At 41.2% G+C, this 16,040-nt stretch overlaps 1 protein-coding gene across 2 annotated transcripts in view; it reads right to left on the bottom strand.

Moving 5' to 3' along the window:
• LOC124588991 (NAD(P) transhydrogenase, mitochondrial-like) overlaps positions 1 to 16,040 on the bottom strand; it is a 232,158-nt gene that overhangs the window by 93,664 nt on the left and 122,454 nt on the right. Inside the window, exons 1-2 of one of the 2 annotated variants that reach the window (XM_047131516.1) lie at positions 2,602 to 2,734; positions 1,010 to 1,256 (exon numbers count right to left, since the gene is read on the bottom strand). In XM_047131516.1, coding sequence (XP_046987472.1) covers positions 1,010 to 1,242 — 233 coding nt within the window. In that variant the 5' untranslated portion in view covers positions 1,243 to 1,256; positions 2,602 to 2,734. Of the gene's footprint in view, positions 1 to 1,009; positions 1,257 to 2,601; positions 2,735 to 16,040 lie in introns of those variants that run through there. The other variant, XM_047131514.1, reaches the window with a different exon arrangement.

The following is a 16,040-nucleotide window of genomic DNA, read 5'->3' as shown; positions in this document are numbered from 1 at the left end:
TCATTTTCATTTGATTGCCCCTTATAAGGAGGCTAGAAGACTACAGCAGCCATGAACTGATGCCAATGTGGAAACAGTTGTAACGTAGGTAATGTTAATTACAATGTAGTTTTATAGTTAAATAAAAAATTAGCTATATTGGTAATTTCAGTAGCTGTTGCTGCATTATATTTAGTGTGAGAGTATCCCTGAACTTTTTTTTTTTTTTTTTTTGAGAAAGAGAGCACTGTCAGTAACAACAGAGGTCTGTCTACAATACAACTACAGTCAACACCTTGGTAATGAATACTACTACTTCCTTTGTAGCTAACAGCCCGCATCTCGTGGTCGTGCGGTAGCGTTCTCGTTTCCCACGCCCGGGTTCGATTCCCGGTGGGGTCGGGGATTTTCTCTGCCTCGTGATGGCTGGGTGTTGTGTCCTGTCCTTAGGTTAGTTAGGTTTAAGTAGTTCTAAGTTCTAGGGGACTGATGACCATAGATGTTAAGTCCCATAGTGCTCAGAGCCATTTGAACCATTTTTTGTAGCTAACATGGATTTTCAGTCCTTGAATCTAGATAACCAGGTAATTTGTAGGTACAATGGCTGTTACGATATATTTTTAATTTTCTCTTGAACTGACATGAATTTCCAACCCCACCCCCTTTTTGTTTGCTTACGTTAGCTGAGAAGTCATTTAATATCTTGTATGAGAGTATATAGCACAACTATGAACCATAGAAAGGAGGCAAAAGTCTACATAAAAATTATTGTGTGTCTACTGTGGTTGTGCAAATCACAATTCAGTTGAAAGTGGTTTTTACTATCAGTAACAAAAACACATCAGGGAGTAAATATACTGGAAAGGGAGTGTAATAATACCAAGATCTCTAAAGAGACCTCTGCAAGAACGTGCAGTTATCCACTTTGCTCACTTTCATTGAACAAATATTTAATTTACTGCAAGGATACTGAATCAGAAGACAATGTACTGCCAAATTTTAAATGAGTCAAAGTAAAATTTTCCTCTACCTCTTCTCATTCTGCCATATCTCTTTGGGAACCCCTATTTTGAGTTGCTTGTATGGAGTGCCACGAACTGGAGGTGCAGGTGCAGCAACTTTTTCCAGCAGATGCCCGGTGCTGGAGAAGAGACGCTTCCAGAGATGGCAGGGGGGAGCCTGAGTAATGCCACAACACAGTGGTAGCATTGCCAGGCCCCTGGGGCCTGGATGGTTTAACACTCTCAGCACTCCCTGGCGCATCTCTTACTCCTGCACTGCAACAGTTAAACAGAAATTCAAAAGTCAGTCATTACATGGTTTCAGATCAATGAATGTTATTCTGACTATACCCACTGCCATGCAACTGAGCTTATATGATTGATACACACACTAAAGGGAGTAATTCTTTCAAGTAATGAAAAAATTCCTACCCCCACAGCCATGGGCTCACTCTCAAATATCTACAAGAATATTTATTTTGCCATAATATCTGCATTTATTATTTATGTATTTGTTTTACCTGGCAAGATTAAGGCCTTCACATCCTCTTTTACATATTTTTTAAATCAACATTATGGTATGTATACTACATGAGCAATATATGATGACAATTTTATGGTAATAAATAAGTAAATAATAATAATAATAATAATAATAATAATAATAGAGTAATGAATATATGGAATTTCGGGCATGTCTGCTATTAACAGTGTGTTAAGCAATTGGGCTTAATTCAGTTTCTGTTGGCTTTCATTTCAAACAAACAATTTTTAAGCTAATGGAACAGTATGTAACATCCACATCTAATTCTGCATCCATACTCTGCAGATCACTGTATCACTGTGAAGTGCATGGCACAGGCAACTTCACAGTGTACCTGTATTATGGTTTCTTCACTTTCCATTTGCATATGGAGACAGAAAGAAACACTGTTTAAAAGCTTCTGTGCACATGATAATTGATCTAATTTTGTCTTCACTGTCCCCGTGAGAGCAATACATAGGAGGCTGTAGTATATCTATAGGTCAGTCATGTAACAATCAGAAGTTGAACTAGCGATTCATATACACCATAGAATTGACTCCAAAACAACAGAAGTCCATAGCTGATATCTAGCAAATGAAGCACTGAAGCAACAGATTCATTTCAGTATAAGTAAACAAAAAAACTCCTTGCAATTTTTAATGAAAGCCATATCATTAGGATAAAATTATGACATTATGATCACAGGGCTTTTCTTACCAAGTAAGTTAGAAGCAATAATATTCTTATGAAAGAAAAAATATGTAACCTAAAAAATTAAGCAGATAGTTATACTCATTCAGCTTGTCTATTGTGCTGTCACTATCCATTTTCTAAAATATATTTTGGGACTAAAGGAAACTCTAAAATGATAAATCCATCAAGCAAATATATCTCCTTTTTATTAAATGAAAGGAAGCCAATCATTCTTATAACATTACACTGCACTATGCTACTGTGTTCCCAGCAGACCATTATATTTTGTAAAACATTATTTCACTACATTTATATCAGTCAATCACTTCTGAGAACCACACAGATTTCATGTTCACAACAGTAGCCCAGTGTTTTACATAGAGTTTTCATAGGCTTACTTACTACACTCCAGTACACACTGATCTCTGTTTCCTTCCTTGCTTTCTACTAACAACAGTCACACTGTTTACACCAAGGATGATTCTTCACAAACTGTATACTTTATCCAATGTTACTACTCCCCATCACTAGAGAGGAATGTGCGCAAAGCCAAACTGCAGCAGCTGATAACCTATGTTAAGGTTATCTGACAACTGTCAACAAGTTTAAAATACTTTACCGAAGATGTCGAAGCAAAACACATTCCCCCCTAAATGTTTTCATTTTCAAGTGTTACAAAACATCTACTCTAAAATAATAATATATGTAAAACATCACTCATGTAGCAGGAAGTAGCAAAAATTAAAAGATATGTTTCATGTGAAAACCATGGCTCATGGCTGCCAAATTTCAATCACATATTTATAACATTGTGATCATAATGGCATCAAAACGGAGGATGCCAGAGAGAAGACTGAAATACTAAATGTCTTTTTGCAAAACTGTTTCAATGATGAAGATTGCACTGCTGTTCCTTCTTTAAATCTCTGCACAAACAAACTGATGGATATAAAAATAAGTGACCACAGCATATTATGCGAAAGTACTTGCTACTCTTCTAGCAGCAATCTACTATAGGTCACTGCAGGAGTGTAGCATGTCTAGTGATAGGAAAAAAGCATAAGTCTTCTCAGTTTTCAAGAAGGATGTCAAAACAGACACACAAAACTATAAGCCTATATCACTGATGTCAGTATGTTGTACAATTTTGAAACGTGTTGTGCTAGCAAATTATGACTTTCTTAAGACCAAAAGTCTCCACTTTATGAATCAACATGGTTTCTACAAACAAGGATTGTGTAAAACCCACCTTACTCTGTCCATCCACAAGACACTGAAACAGTACATACAAGCATCCAGGTTGATGCTGTGTACCTTGACTTCCAGAAGGGCAATCCATTAATCGTCAGCAGTTCAAATGTGTGATGAATAATTCTACCCCTTAGGGAAATAGCAGAAGGGCACAGGACGGAACACCAAGTGTACTTCATCTGTACACCTGGGGAGGGGCAAGAGGTGAAGGGTGCTCATTCTACATGTTGAAGAGGCTATTCTGACAGTATCTGAGGGAAGAGGGTGCAGCCAACTGCAGATTGTGGCACACATTTAAACAAATGATGCATGACATCTAGGCTCCACGGCCATACTTACATCATTTCAGTGATTGGCAGAGAAGGTTGAGAAGACAAGCCTTGCACATGTTGAGTTTCAATGAAGGTCACAATTTGCTGTATTGTTCCCAGTAATGATAATGGCCTTCTGGTTCCAAGTCGAGTGGAAGGACTAAACCAGAGGTTTTGAAGGTTCTGTGACAGGTTATGTTGTGGCTTCCTAAACTTGTGCTGTAGGGTAGAGAACTGTAGGGTTCCACTAAATGCGACAAGTTCGCAATACACATCAGAGACTGCTATCCAGATAGTGGAATGTGTGTGGAATGCAAACAAGGGCTTTTTAGATTATGTAACTCTCCATCCAGGCCAAATAATGACAGCTATCAAAGACATGGAAATATTAGTGTAAGATCCGAAGGAATGCCCCACCCCCCATAGACGTTAGTATAAAAATCTTGGTATTCAACTGTCACAGCAATCGCAACAAAGTGTCAGAGTTTGAAGTGCTCCTGAAAAGCAGCAAAGCTTACAAAATACTAGGTACAGAAAGCTGATTAAAGCCTTAAGCTGACAGAAGTGAGATTTTTGGGGAAAATTTAAGTGTACATTGAAAGGACAGTGTGCGTTTGTCACAGTAGACAAGAAACTTCAATTTTTGTTGCAGAATCTTAGAACATATCCGGAGCTTAAACATAATGTGGTATCTCTAACAGGATGACTTCCTCGATGCCAAATAGAAGGGATTCCGAAAATATCGATCACATGAAACCCAACTCACACGTTTCTCAAATGATATACTACTGAAAGCTTTGGATCAATGCAGTCAAGTAATGCAGTATTTCTTGATGTCCAAAAATCATTTGACTCTGTACCACATCTACACTTATTATCAAAAGTACAATCGTATGGGCTATCAAACGAAATCTGTGACAAGACTGAGAATTTTTTTTTTTTTTTTTGTACGGAGGATGTAACAAATTATTTTGGAAGAAAATAGCTTCAGATGTACCACAGGAAAGTGTGTTGGGGCCTTTGCTGTGTTCATGTTGTATCTTAATGACCTTGCAGACCAATGTTAATAGTAGCCACAGGCTTTTTGTAGATCATGCAGCTACCAATAACGAAGTACTGTCTGAAAGGAGCTGCATAAATATTCAGTCAGATCTTGATAATATTCCAATGTAGTGCAACTTGCTTTAAATGTTCAGAAGTGTAAAATTGTGCATTTTGCAAAAAGGAAAAACGTAGTATCCTACAAGTACAATACCAAGGAATCACAGTTGGTATTGGTTATCTCATACAAATACAGTGTGTTAACTCTAAGACGGCAGAGTTATAAGGGGAGTGTGGGGAGAGGAGGAAGCAAGCATTGGCTGGCGAGGGGAGTGGAGCCGTTGGGTGGGAGGGTGGGCGGGGAGACAACGCACGCCTGTTTCGAAATAATACAGTAACCAGTGGTGTTTCCACACAAATCAATACGGTAGCAAGGAAAAATGAAATATAAGGTAATTCGGACGAAATAGGGGGCTCCTTCAAAGTGATCGCGAACAAAATATCTGAAATGGAAACTCACCTTTTCTTGCCAGGCGTTTGTTGTGATACGCCAGGATGATTCTTGGAAAACTGTTTGAATCTTCCAATGCTACGCATGCTTTGTACTGTGTATGTAGCAGCTCCACTGTAGATTTGTAAATGGGGTGAAGCAATATTTTCTGCTCCCTTTCCCTTTCGCAGCATTCAATCACACGCAATATAACTTTGCGAGCATCGCTACGTAATACTGGTTTCCTTCTAACCGTAGGCCTACCGGTAGGGGTTGTTGGCGACTCCCGAGATGGGCCAGCAACTGCCTCTTCATTCATTTTGATAATGTTTAGCACAACTGCACAACAAAAACGCGCAAAACAATAACGGAGCAGACGACAATGGCTACCTTGTACAACATAGTCAGCAGTCTAAACTGCGTACCTACCGAAGCCTCCCGACTTCTACCGATTCAGGACTAGGGAGAGGTCTACCATCTAAAAGTTTACACACTGTACCTTGATACAACACTTCATATGAAATGTGAAATGGGGTGATCACGTAGCCTCAGGCGTGGGTGAAGCAGGTGGTAGACTTCTGTTTACTGGTAGAATACCAGGAAAAAGCAATCAGTTTACAGAGGAGATTGCTTAGAAATTACTCCTAGAATATTGCTCAGGTGTGTAGGACCCGTAACAAATAGCGCTGACAGAGGATGTCGAACATATACACAGTGCAACATCAACGGTCACAAGTTTGACTGATACGTGGGAGAGTGTCACAGAGATGCTGAAGAAACTGAACTGCAGACTCTTGAAGATGGATGTGAATTATCCAGAGAAAGTTCTTGAAATTATGATTCTAGCAACATACGAGGGCAGTTCAATAAGTAATGCAACACATTTTTTTTCTGAAACAGGGGTTGTTTTATTCAGCATTGAAATACACCAGGTTATTCCCCAATCTTTTAGCTACACAACACTATTTTTCAACGTAATCTCCATTCAATGCTACGGCCTTACGCCACCTTGAAATGAGGGCCTGTATGCCTGCACGGTACCATTCCACTGGTCGATGTCGGAGCCAACGTCGTACTGCATCAATAACTTCTTCATCATCCGCGTAGTGCCTCCCATGGATTGCGTCCTTCATTGGGCCAAACATATGGAAATCCGACGGTGCGAGATCGGGGCTGTAGGGTGCATGAGGAAGAACAGTCCACTGAAGTTTTGTGAGCTCCTCTCGGGTGCGAAGACTTGTGTGAGGTCTTGCGTTGTCATGAAGAAGGAGAAGTTCATTCAGATTTTTGTGCCTACGAACACGCTGAAGTCGTTTCTTCAATTTCTGAAGAGTAGCACAATACACTTCAGAGTTGATCGTTTGACCATGGGGAAGGACATCGAACAGAATAACCCCTTCAGCGTCCCAGAAGACTGTAACCATGACTTTACCAGCTGAGGGTATGGCTTTAAACTTTTTCTTGGTAGGGGAGTGGGTGTGGCGCCACTCCATTGATTGCCGTTTTGTTTCAGGTTCGAAGTGATGAACCCATGTTTCATCGCCTGTAACAATCTCTGACAAGAAATTGTCACCCTCAGCCACCTGACGAGCAAGCAATTCCGCACAGATGGTTCTCCTTTGCTCTTTACGGTGTTCGGTTAGACAACGAGGGACCCAGCGGGAACAAACCTTTGAATATCCCAACTGGTGAACAATTGTGACAGCACTACCAACAGAGATGTCAAGTTGAGCACTGAGTTGTTTGATGGTGATCCGTCGATCATCTCGAACGAGTGTGTTCGCACGCTCCGCCATTGCAGGAGTCACAGCTGTGCACGGCCGGCCCGCACGCGGGAGATCAGACAGTCTTGCTTGACCTTGCGGCGATGATGACACACGCTTTGCCCAACGACTCACCGTGCTTTTGTCCACTGCCAGATCACCGTTGACATTCTGCAAGCGCCTATGAATATCTGAGATGCCCTGGTTTTCCGCCAAAAGAAACTCGATCACTGCCCGTTGTTTGCAACGCACATCCGTTACAGACGCCATTTTAACAGCTCCGTACAGCGCTGCCACCTGTCGGAAGTCAATGAAGCCATACGAGACGAAGCGGGAATGTTTGAAAATATTCCACAAGAAATTTCCGGTTTTTTCAACCAAAATTGGCCGAGAAAAAGAATGTGTTGCATTACTTATTGAACTGCCCTCGTAGTACAACCCACAACGTATCGCTCCCATAGTGATTGCGAGGACAAGGTTACATTAATTACAGCACGCACGGAGGAATTTAACCAATGATTCTCCCTCGCTCCATATGTGATTGTGACGGGAAAAAACTCTAATAAATGGTACAATGGGACGTACCCTCTGGCATGCACTTCACAGTTGTTTGCAGAGTACAGACGTACATGTAGATGGCACACGCAACAAGTGAGACATTCTGCATCACGATGTGGTTTTACTGTTAAAATTACGACGGGTGCGTTCCTAGAAGAATCAACCAATAGATTCCTCCCTCCTGTGTGTATCTCACAAAAAATTCGTGAAGGTATATAGGGTGTCGTGCTCACTCACAGGCTTAGCAACAATCATTTTACAGAGCGTTAAGTGACATGTACACGAAGTGCCCTTCGTCACAACAATTAGGTGGCTTGATGTAGATGTGGCTGACTGGGACAATAGTAAAGACAACATGAAATGTATTTATAGTTGCGAATACGGACAGCCATCAGCTGCATAATGGAGTAACGGCAATGAAAATTTGTGCCGGACCGTTTCTCGAAACCTGATTTCCCGCTTTACGCGCGCGGTCATCTTGAGCGATTTGGCTATCCGTGTACAACTTACCAGGTAGAGCCAGAACCCACTACCGTATGTCGTCGATCACGCGTCACAACCGACACTGGTACACATTGTGTAATCCCTATACGAGGGGGGAGGGGGGGGGTCTGGCATTGTAACTGGTATCGACGGGTCAAAACGTTATTACAGTGCCTGTGCTGAAGTACGATGCAATATCCTAATAGTAAAGCATGGAGTTGTCTACGAATATCCAGTGTGTGGAGGAACAACCTCCATCATACACCTACCGTATGACTTAATTACTTGTAAATTTTCCAGAGAAATAGTTCGAAAGCCTACATATCATGGAAACATGTTATATTTAATGTCATTAAATCGGAGCATTTTAATGATGTCGCTATCAATGATGATGAGGCAGTTGTAGCAACGTCGATTACGAAAGTACCAAAGACAACTAAAAAAAAAGTCGAGAGAGAGATGGTCAGGAAGCGAGCTAAAGATGCAATCATGTCGTATCTGCTCAAGTAGGAATTCAAAACATTCATCTTTGGGCACGAGCGTGAGGGTGAACTGTGGCTCGAATTTAAAGGGATAGTTGAGCAAACACTGGATAGATATGTATCTAGTGCAACACTTCACGCTGGGATGGATCCCCAAGGTACACAGTCACAAAAAAAGAGTGAAAAGTTAGTTTGACTCATGGCAGAGCGTCAGGGAAACACGCGAAACATGAATTTTAGGCGCTTGGAGATGAACGCCAGTTATTCCGCGAAGGTTCGAAGAAGCTGTATTAAGTGAAGAATTCGGCTCCCTTAGGACCGCGAAAATAAAGCTACACTAATTACAGCACACACGGAGTTATTAAAACAGAAGCAAGCCCTGCCGTGTTGTACATGGTCAGCACACTCTGCCATTCACTTCACAGTGGCTTGCAATATATGCAGATGCACAAACGTTGTTTTGTTCTCCGTGAAACAACTCTTTCTCAATACATTCTGAGAGACGTTAAGACAAATGCATTGAACACGAGATATTCAGTGAACATTTTGTCCCCGACATTAATTGCATTCATGTTTTCACTACACGCGACTGCTTTCCAGTTTTCATCCTAGCGAAACACTGTGTAACACGTCTGCTTCTTTGTTGCCCAGACTGGTTTTCTGACTATTTTCTGAGTGCTGATGCGCTCACGAAGCAAACAAAAAGGAGAAAAAAGCGGGCGCGAGGCGTAGGCATCGGCGATCCGCCTGTCTGCAAGGTTCTCGCCTCAGAGGTAAGCTATTTTGGTTGAACTAGTTTTGGCAAAAGTGGCGCACACAGGTAGTCGCAGATTGGCTATTTCACGACACGCCAGAATGGTGGAAACGCGATCGCCGTACTGTATCGTCGTTACTTGCACTACAAGAAAAATTTGAGTGAAAAGGGACTATCAATGCAGTGCGCGCCGAGAAACGGTGTAAGCGCCAAGCAGTTTAGCACGGACTGATCTCTTTCAAGAATCACTGAAGAGAACTTCGCAACGGCTGAAAACTGGTGGAAATCACACCACCAAATGCGGCGCTTGTTACCGTATTTTACGGACTATAAGACGCACCTTAATTTTTAAGAATTTTTTTAAAAAATAACATTTTCATGATTTTCATTAATAGATTGCATAGCCTGACTAAAAAAACTTCGTTTATAAAACCGAACTGACCTTTAAAACCCCTGAATGTCGTCATCTGAACTTTCTTCTTCGTTGTCGTCGTCGCCGCCGCCGCCAATGTTATCCACATATAAGATGGTCTTCACTGCCATCGAGAGTGTTACTTAGGCCACACTTCTAGAACGATTTAACAATAATGTCTTCTCTCACTCTAGACCACGACTTCTTTATCCACTGAACACTTATTTGTTTGTTGGTCGTTTTAGAACTCTCTTCGGTATGAATTCATGCTGAATTTCATCCCTCATCCATTTTTTCCATTCCTCTCTCATACACACTCGAAACTGTTTATTTATCGAGACATCAAGAGGTTGCAATTGTGAAGTCAGTCCTCCTGGAGTAACAGCAAGCTCTGCGTTTACCTGTCTCATTTTCCCTCACACAGAATTTTTCAAATGACTACTGGTTCAAAAGGCTCTGAGCACTATGGGAATTAACATCTATGGTCATCAGTCCCGTAGAACTTAGAACTACTTAAACCTAACTAACCTAAGGACATCACACAACACCCACTCATCACGAGGCAGAGAAAATCCCTGACCCCGCCGGGAATCGAACCCGGGCGCGGGAAGCGAGAACGCTACCGCACGACCACGAGCTGCGGACAAATGACTACTAAACTGATCTGGTACAAGAAGAGCACTCTTCTTCTATAAAGCGCCTTCCCTTCTCTCCCACACTCTGTTAATCCACAATTTCATACTAGTCGCGTCCATCCAACCCTTGTCATGTACGTGAACAATCAACGCATGGCGGTATTTCCGAAGGTTCTGGCATTGTTTTGCGCTCGAAAATGATCACTGGATTTAGTTAAGTACCGTAAGCACAACATGAAAGGACACCAATGTAGTGCATTTTTTCATGTCCACTTGTTTTCGTAGTTACGATTTTACCACCCATCATGGCAACAGTTCTGTTGCTCAGCACATCAAATGTCAGATGAGTTTCCTCTATATTCACTATTTGGTATAGTCCCACACTGGTTTTCTTTCGAGGCTGAATAATAATGCAATGAAAAGAAATTATTTTCTCTTCATACTCTTGCGGTATTTTCTGAGATATTTTGGTTTTGTTTCGCATGCTAAGTCCATGACACTCGATGAACCTGTAGCACCAACTCCACCATTTCAATACGTCGTCATCTAGTTTTGGCCATTTTGCTTTCACTGCTCTATTTGCACATAGTCTTCCTCGTTTCTTCTAATTCTTCTTTACTAGCCCGCCAATCGCGAATGGTCTTCTTCTGTTGGTGGATGGCCGAAATGCAGCTCAGCTGCTCTGTTTCCATGTTCTTCTGCATATGCTATTACTTTCAATTTACAGCCCGCGTCATATGAATACCTTTTATTTTCTCCATTACGAAAGTAGCTACTAATAAAAATATTGTTCTGTTATCGATAACACAAATCAGTTTCAGTTCAAGTTCACTGGCACCGTAGACCGCAATGACGCATCATAGGCTAGATGGTGTTTTGGGTTTGTGACGGCGGGACGGGAGGGATGCAGTGTTAGCAAGCTTGTGAATACCAGCATCTCGTGTTCGTCGCATCGTTGCACTGCTGCTGCCGGTTGAATCCAGTGTTGCCAGATTACGATACGTTTTCTGCGACATGGAATTTATGGCCATTTTTAAGACCAGCGGGAATTTTAAATCAAACACTGGACTTTTTATATTAATTTCGAGTATAAGATGCACCTGAATTTTGGTAGCAATTTTTTGAAGAAAAAAGTGCGTCTTATAGTCAGTAAAATTAGGTATATTTTTCTGCGAAAACATCAAACGATATCATTACTCTTTGCTGGTACCACATTCCCTGGCGCCAATAAATTCTTAAAAATTTTTAAGTGGCATGTAAGGGTTGCACGGTTACGGGGAAGAAAACTGGGTGTTCTTACTTCGATGTTGTTGTTGCCTCAGTTTGAAGACTGGCTCTGAGCACTATGCGACTCAACTGCTGTGGTCATAAGTTTGAAGACTGCTTTGATGCAGCTTTCCTCGACAGTCTATCTTATCCAAGGATCTGCATCTCTTTGAACTACTGCTACCTAAATCCATTTGAAACGAGTCACAAAAGTCAAGCTGTGATCTACCCTTACAAGTTTTGACCAACAGTTCCCTCCATTACCTAATTAACGCTTCCTTGACGTCTTAGGATGTGTCCTAGAACCGATCGCTTCTCTTGGTCAAGTTGTGACGTAAACTTCTTTTCTCTTTACTTCGATCCAGTACCTGTTCATTACTTATACGACCTACGTCTATCGTTCCATTACTTACGAGTGTACGATCTACCTCTCTAATCTTCAGAACTATTATGCAGAACAACGTTTGAAAAGCGTCTATTCTCTTCTTGTCTGAAGTACTTATCGTCCACATTTCACTTCCGCACAAGGCCACACTTCAGACAAATACCTTCAGAAAAGTTCCCAACGCTTAAATTTATATTCGACGTCGACAAACTTCTCTCTTCCAGAAATGTTTTTATTGCTACTGCCAGTATGCATTTTATATTCTCTCTATTTCGGTCATAATCATAGCTTGCTGCTCAAACAGCAAAACTCAACTACTACTTCTTGTGTCTTACTTTCTAATTTAAACTCCTCAGAACCATCTGATTTAATTCGACCATGTTCCGTTATCCTTGTTTTACTTTTTTATGATCAATTCATAACCCTTTTCAAGACAGTACGCATTGTTCAATAGTTCTTCCTTTTCCCGTTAGTCTCAAACCTTAAGATTTTAATTTTTTCTCTCAGAATTTTAATTCCTTCGTTGACTGCAAAACAAAATAAACTAGTAAAATAAGTTGGGGTTTCCTATTAAACTATCCGCCTCTCGCAGTCCCAAAGTTCAGATGTGCCAAAAAGATTATAGCAACTATTTTTTCACGGTGAGTAGCACGTTGAAACGTTTTCTGCACAACCTTTCAAGATGTAATTACTGAGGAATGGTACTATGTGGAACAAACACTCCACAAGTGACAAGAGGCGCTTAAAACCATCTGTTTAAAATCCAGACCCGTCAGCTGTGCCTTACATTTCTTCCATCTGCACAGCTCGCCAGCATATGATTTGCAAATTTGTATTACTTAACTGCACTAGCCCAAACAGGAACATAATGCAAGGGAACAGTGATTACACATAGTCTGCTGAACTGAACATTGTCATGGCCACAATAGCTTTTTTAATTATTATTTGCTTACCAGTTTCAATTTGGCACACAGACCAGCTTCAGTGTATATATTATGTTAAACTACAGTGCACATTGGCAGTATACAGTATTTGACTTGCTGCTGCTGCAGGATTTAATCCGAAGATGGTCGTCTGTCTCGGAAAAACCAGTAAGCAAATAGAAAATTACGGCGATTCTGGCAGATTTCAATTCACCTTGGCTAGGCTCCATAGTTCTTTATTACCTGCCCAATAGTGCTGTTCTCGCTCCATAATACTTTTCACGCCCTCACTCGGAAGAAGACTCTGCTGAGAGGATAAAATCCTACAACTAGAAGACAAGGCACATTCCGTCGACATCGGGACCGTTAAAGAGAGCACCAGCTTGGTTGAAGATAGAAATTAAAATGATTCGGTCATGGCTGTTTCGATGGAAACATGTCGGCATTCGCCTGAAATTTAGGGAAACCACGAGTAACCTACATTATGATGCCTGGAAGGAAACTTGTGTCCCACTCCTATCGACTTACGGTGCGGTTCTGACAAATTCATGACAAGTAATATTACTGAGGCGTGGCGCCTTATTTCGCTCCTGTCTAGAGCCTGTGTATCGGGAGAATGACTCATACGTGCTCAGTGACAGGTGGTCTGAAGCGGGTTCAGTCGAGGATGTAGTCCTAATTTTCATCTATTAAGTGGACAGCAGTACACAGATATTCAAGAAACAGATCAAGATAATGTTTTCGTGACTGTTATATTTTTTTCCTGGAGGCTTTTCTGTTTATTTATGTTTGTACAGTTTTACATATGCTTTAAGTAGTATGAATGATGCGTGAATGTGGTCTAAAGTAAATATGTAGATCATTATTCTACTGAGGAATCCTGTAGTGTGGGAAAGTTTTAAGACTGTGGTTGCAGACGACGACGAATTTTGTATCATAATATGTTAAGTAAGTTTATGGTAAAAAGAAAGCTAATTTGAGTGCAAAGGAAAATAGTTGATAACGAAAAGTATAAACAAAATAGCAGAATGTTAAATATTTATTTCGGGAAAAACTACAGTTCGAAAGTGTGTTGCCGGCCGGAGTGGCCGAGAGGTTCTAGACGCTACAGTCTGGAACCGCGCGACCGCTACGGTCGCAGGTTCGAATCCTGCCTCGGGCTTGGATGTGTGTGATGTCCTTAGGTTAGTTAGGTTTAAGTAGTTCTAAGTTCTAGGGGACTGATGACCTCAGAAGTTAAGTCCCATAGTACTCAGAGCCATTTGAACCATTTGAAAGTGTGTTATTTGTTGATTGGTTTGTTGTGAAAAGCGCGGACTAACGCGGGAGAATAATGTTTTTCTATTGGCCTCTAAGAAAACTGACCAATCAGAACGGAGTATTCTTCGTGCGTCTTTTCTCTTGAAGATGGAGAATGCTAAAGGGGTCGGAGCCCAGGCTTGCAATGGTACGGTCGTGTGTAGTATGAGCTCCGAAGGAAGTTATAATTTGCCGGTTTTTATTGTGCTACATGTTTCAAAAGTGTTTTAAAGTGAAGGCATATTTATTCTTGTGTTTTTTTAGAAAGTACTAATTTTTTAAATAATTTTGTGTATGAGACAAGACAACAATTCCGCATCGTATATTGAGCATATCGGTGACTAAAAACTTTAATGTATTAGACACCGATAAACTTAATAGTATGGCGAGCATTTTCATTTAAGAACAATCTGTGCTTAGAAGCTGTTCAAATTTCGGGAAATACGTTACCATAAACTTGCTAACGTGAATGAAAGAGTTTGTGCATGGCTGTGTTAGGATTAGCATGGGCTTGGCTGTGAACGCGTTATTCTCGAGTTGAGAATATACCGAAGTTTTGCCAGTATTTCCATCTTTCATTAAAATTAAGACCTTTTCCCGATTCTTGGTATAGTTACGTTGGATGCAGCCTGGTGCGAGTTGCAGTACGGTAGGTTTCTGCTCGGCTTTCCTACCGGCGATCTGCTGCAACGAGTTCGCAAGTAGGTGCAGGTAATGGACGAAAGTAACCGCGCTGCCGCACTACAAATAATTTTGCGAATGCACGCAGCATATTCAAGCGTTGCACCGGAATATTTCCATTTCCAGAATAATACGATTAATTGACTGAAGGTGATCAGAACGATTTAGACGGATTAAGTAAGGCAGAAACTATTCATCTGGTACCTTACTACACAGAACTGAACAATGTTAGTGTGCACCTGAACTAATGCCAGAATAGGTACGTGACGACTGCATCTTACTGTGGGTACTTGATCCAGTTTGATAATGCGCGTAGTACGTCTCCGCGGCGCCAGAGGACCTTATTTCTTACGCAACAGGGACTAAGTGACGTTAACAGCTCCTTGTTGACTGAACACACGTCCCAGCGGGGTCCCATCACGGGCGCCAGAATGGGCTACACCGCCAAGGATCTGCGCTGATTTTTCTTTTCTTTTTCGGGAGTGTCCGTTAATTTATCTAATCCGCAGCAGTCACAAGCAACGACTACGATGTGCGGACACGTATTCGGTATCAAATGACAGTTAGTATATCTACACTGCTGTAAAAAAGCAGCACTCTCAAAGACAATGTCGTTTTATTGTCAAATGATTATTGTGACAGGTAGTTCACCAATGTACAGGTATATGATGATAAATTCAGACCATATGATACACACAAGTGACGATTGTGACAGGTAGTTCACCAGTACAAGTATACAGTATATGATGATGAATTCAGACCTAATGATACACACCAGTGAAGATTGTGGCAGGTAGTTCATCAATGTACAAGTACACAGTATATCATGATAAATTCAGACCAAATGAAACACACATGTTACAGAAAAGAGGCTTAAACAGTCGCGTCAACACACAGTGCACCCCCTCAGGCAGCAACGCAAGCGTATATTCCCGCATGCAAACGACAATGAAGGCGTCGGATGGCAACCTGACAAGGGAACCTCCCCATCGCACCCCCCTCAGATTTAGTTATAAGTTGGCACAGTGGATCGGCCTTGAAAAACTGAACACAGATCAAGCGAGAAAACAGGAAGAAGTTGTGTGGAACTATGAAAAAAAATAAGCA

The sequence above is a fragment of the Schistocerca americana genome, chromosome 2, assembly GCF_021461395.2.
Source record: "Schistocerca americana isolate TAMUIC-IGC-003095 chromosome 2, iqSchAmer2.1, whole genome shotgun sequence".
NCBI classification, from domain to species: domain Eukaryota; kingdom Metazoa; phylum Arthropoda; class Insecta; order Orthoptera; family Acrididae; genus Schistocerca; species Schistocerca americana.
Note: the sequence above shows the minus strand (reverse complement) of the source record. Positions and strands in the feature narration are given on the sequence as shown.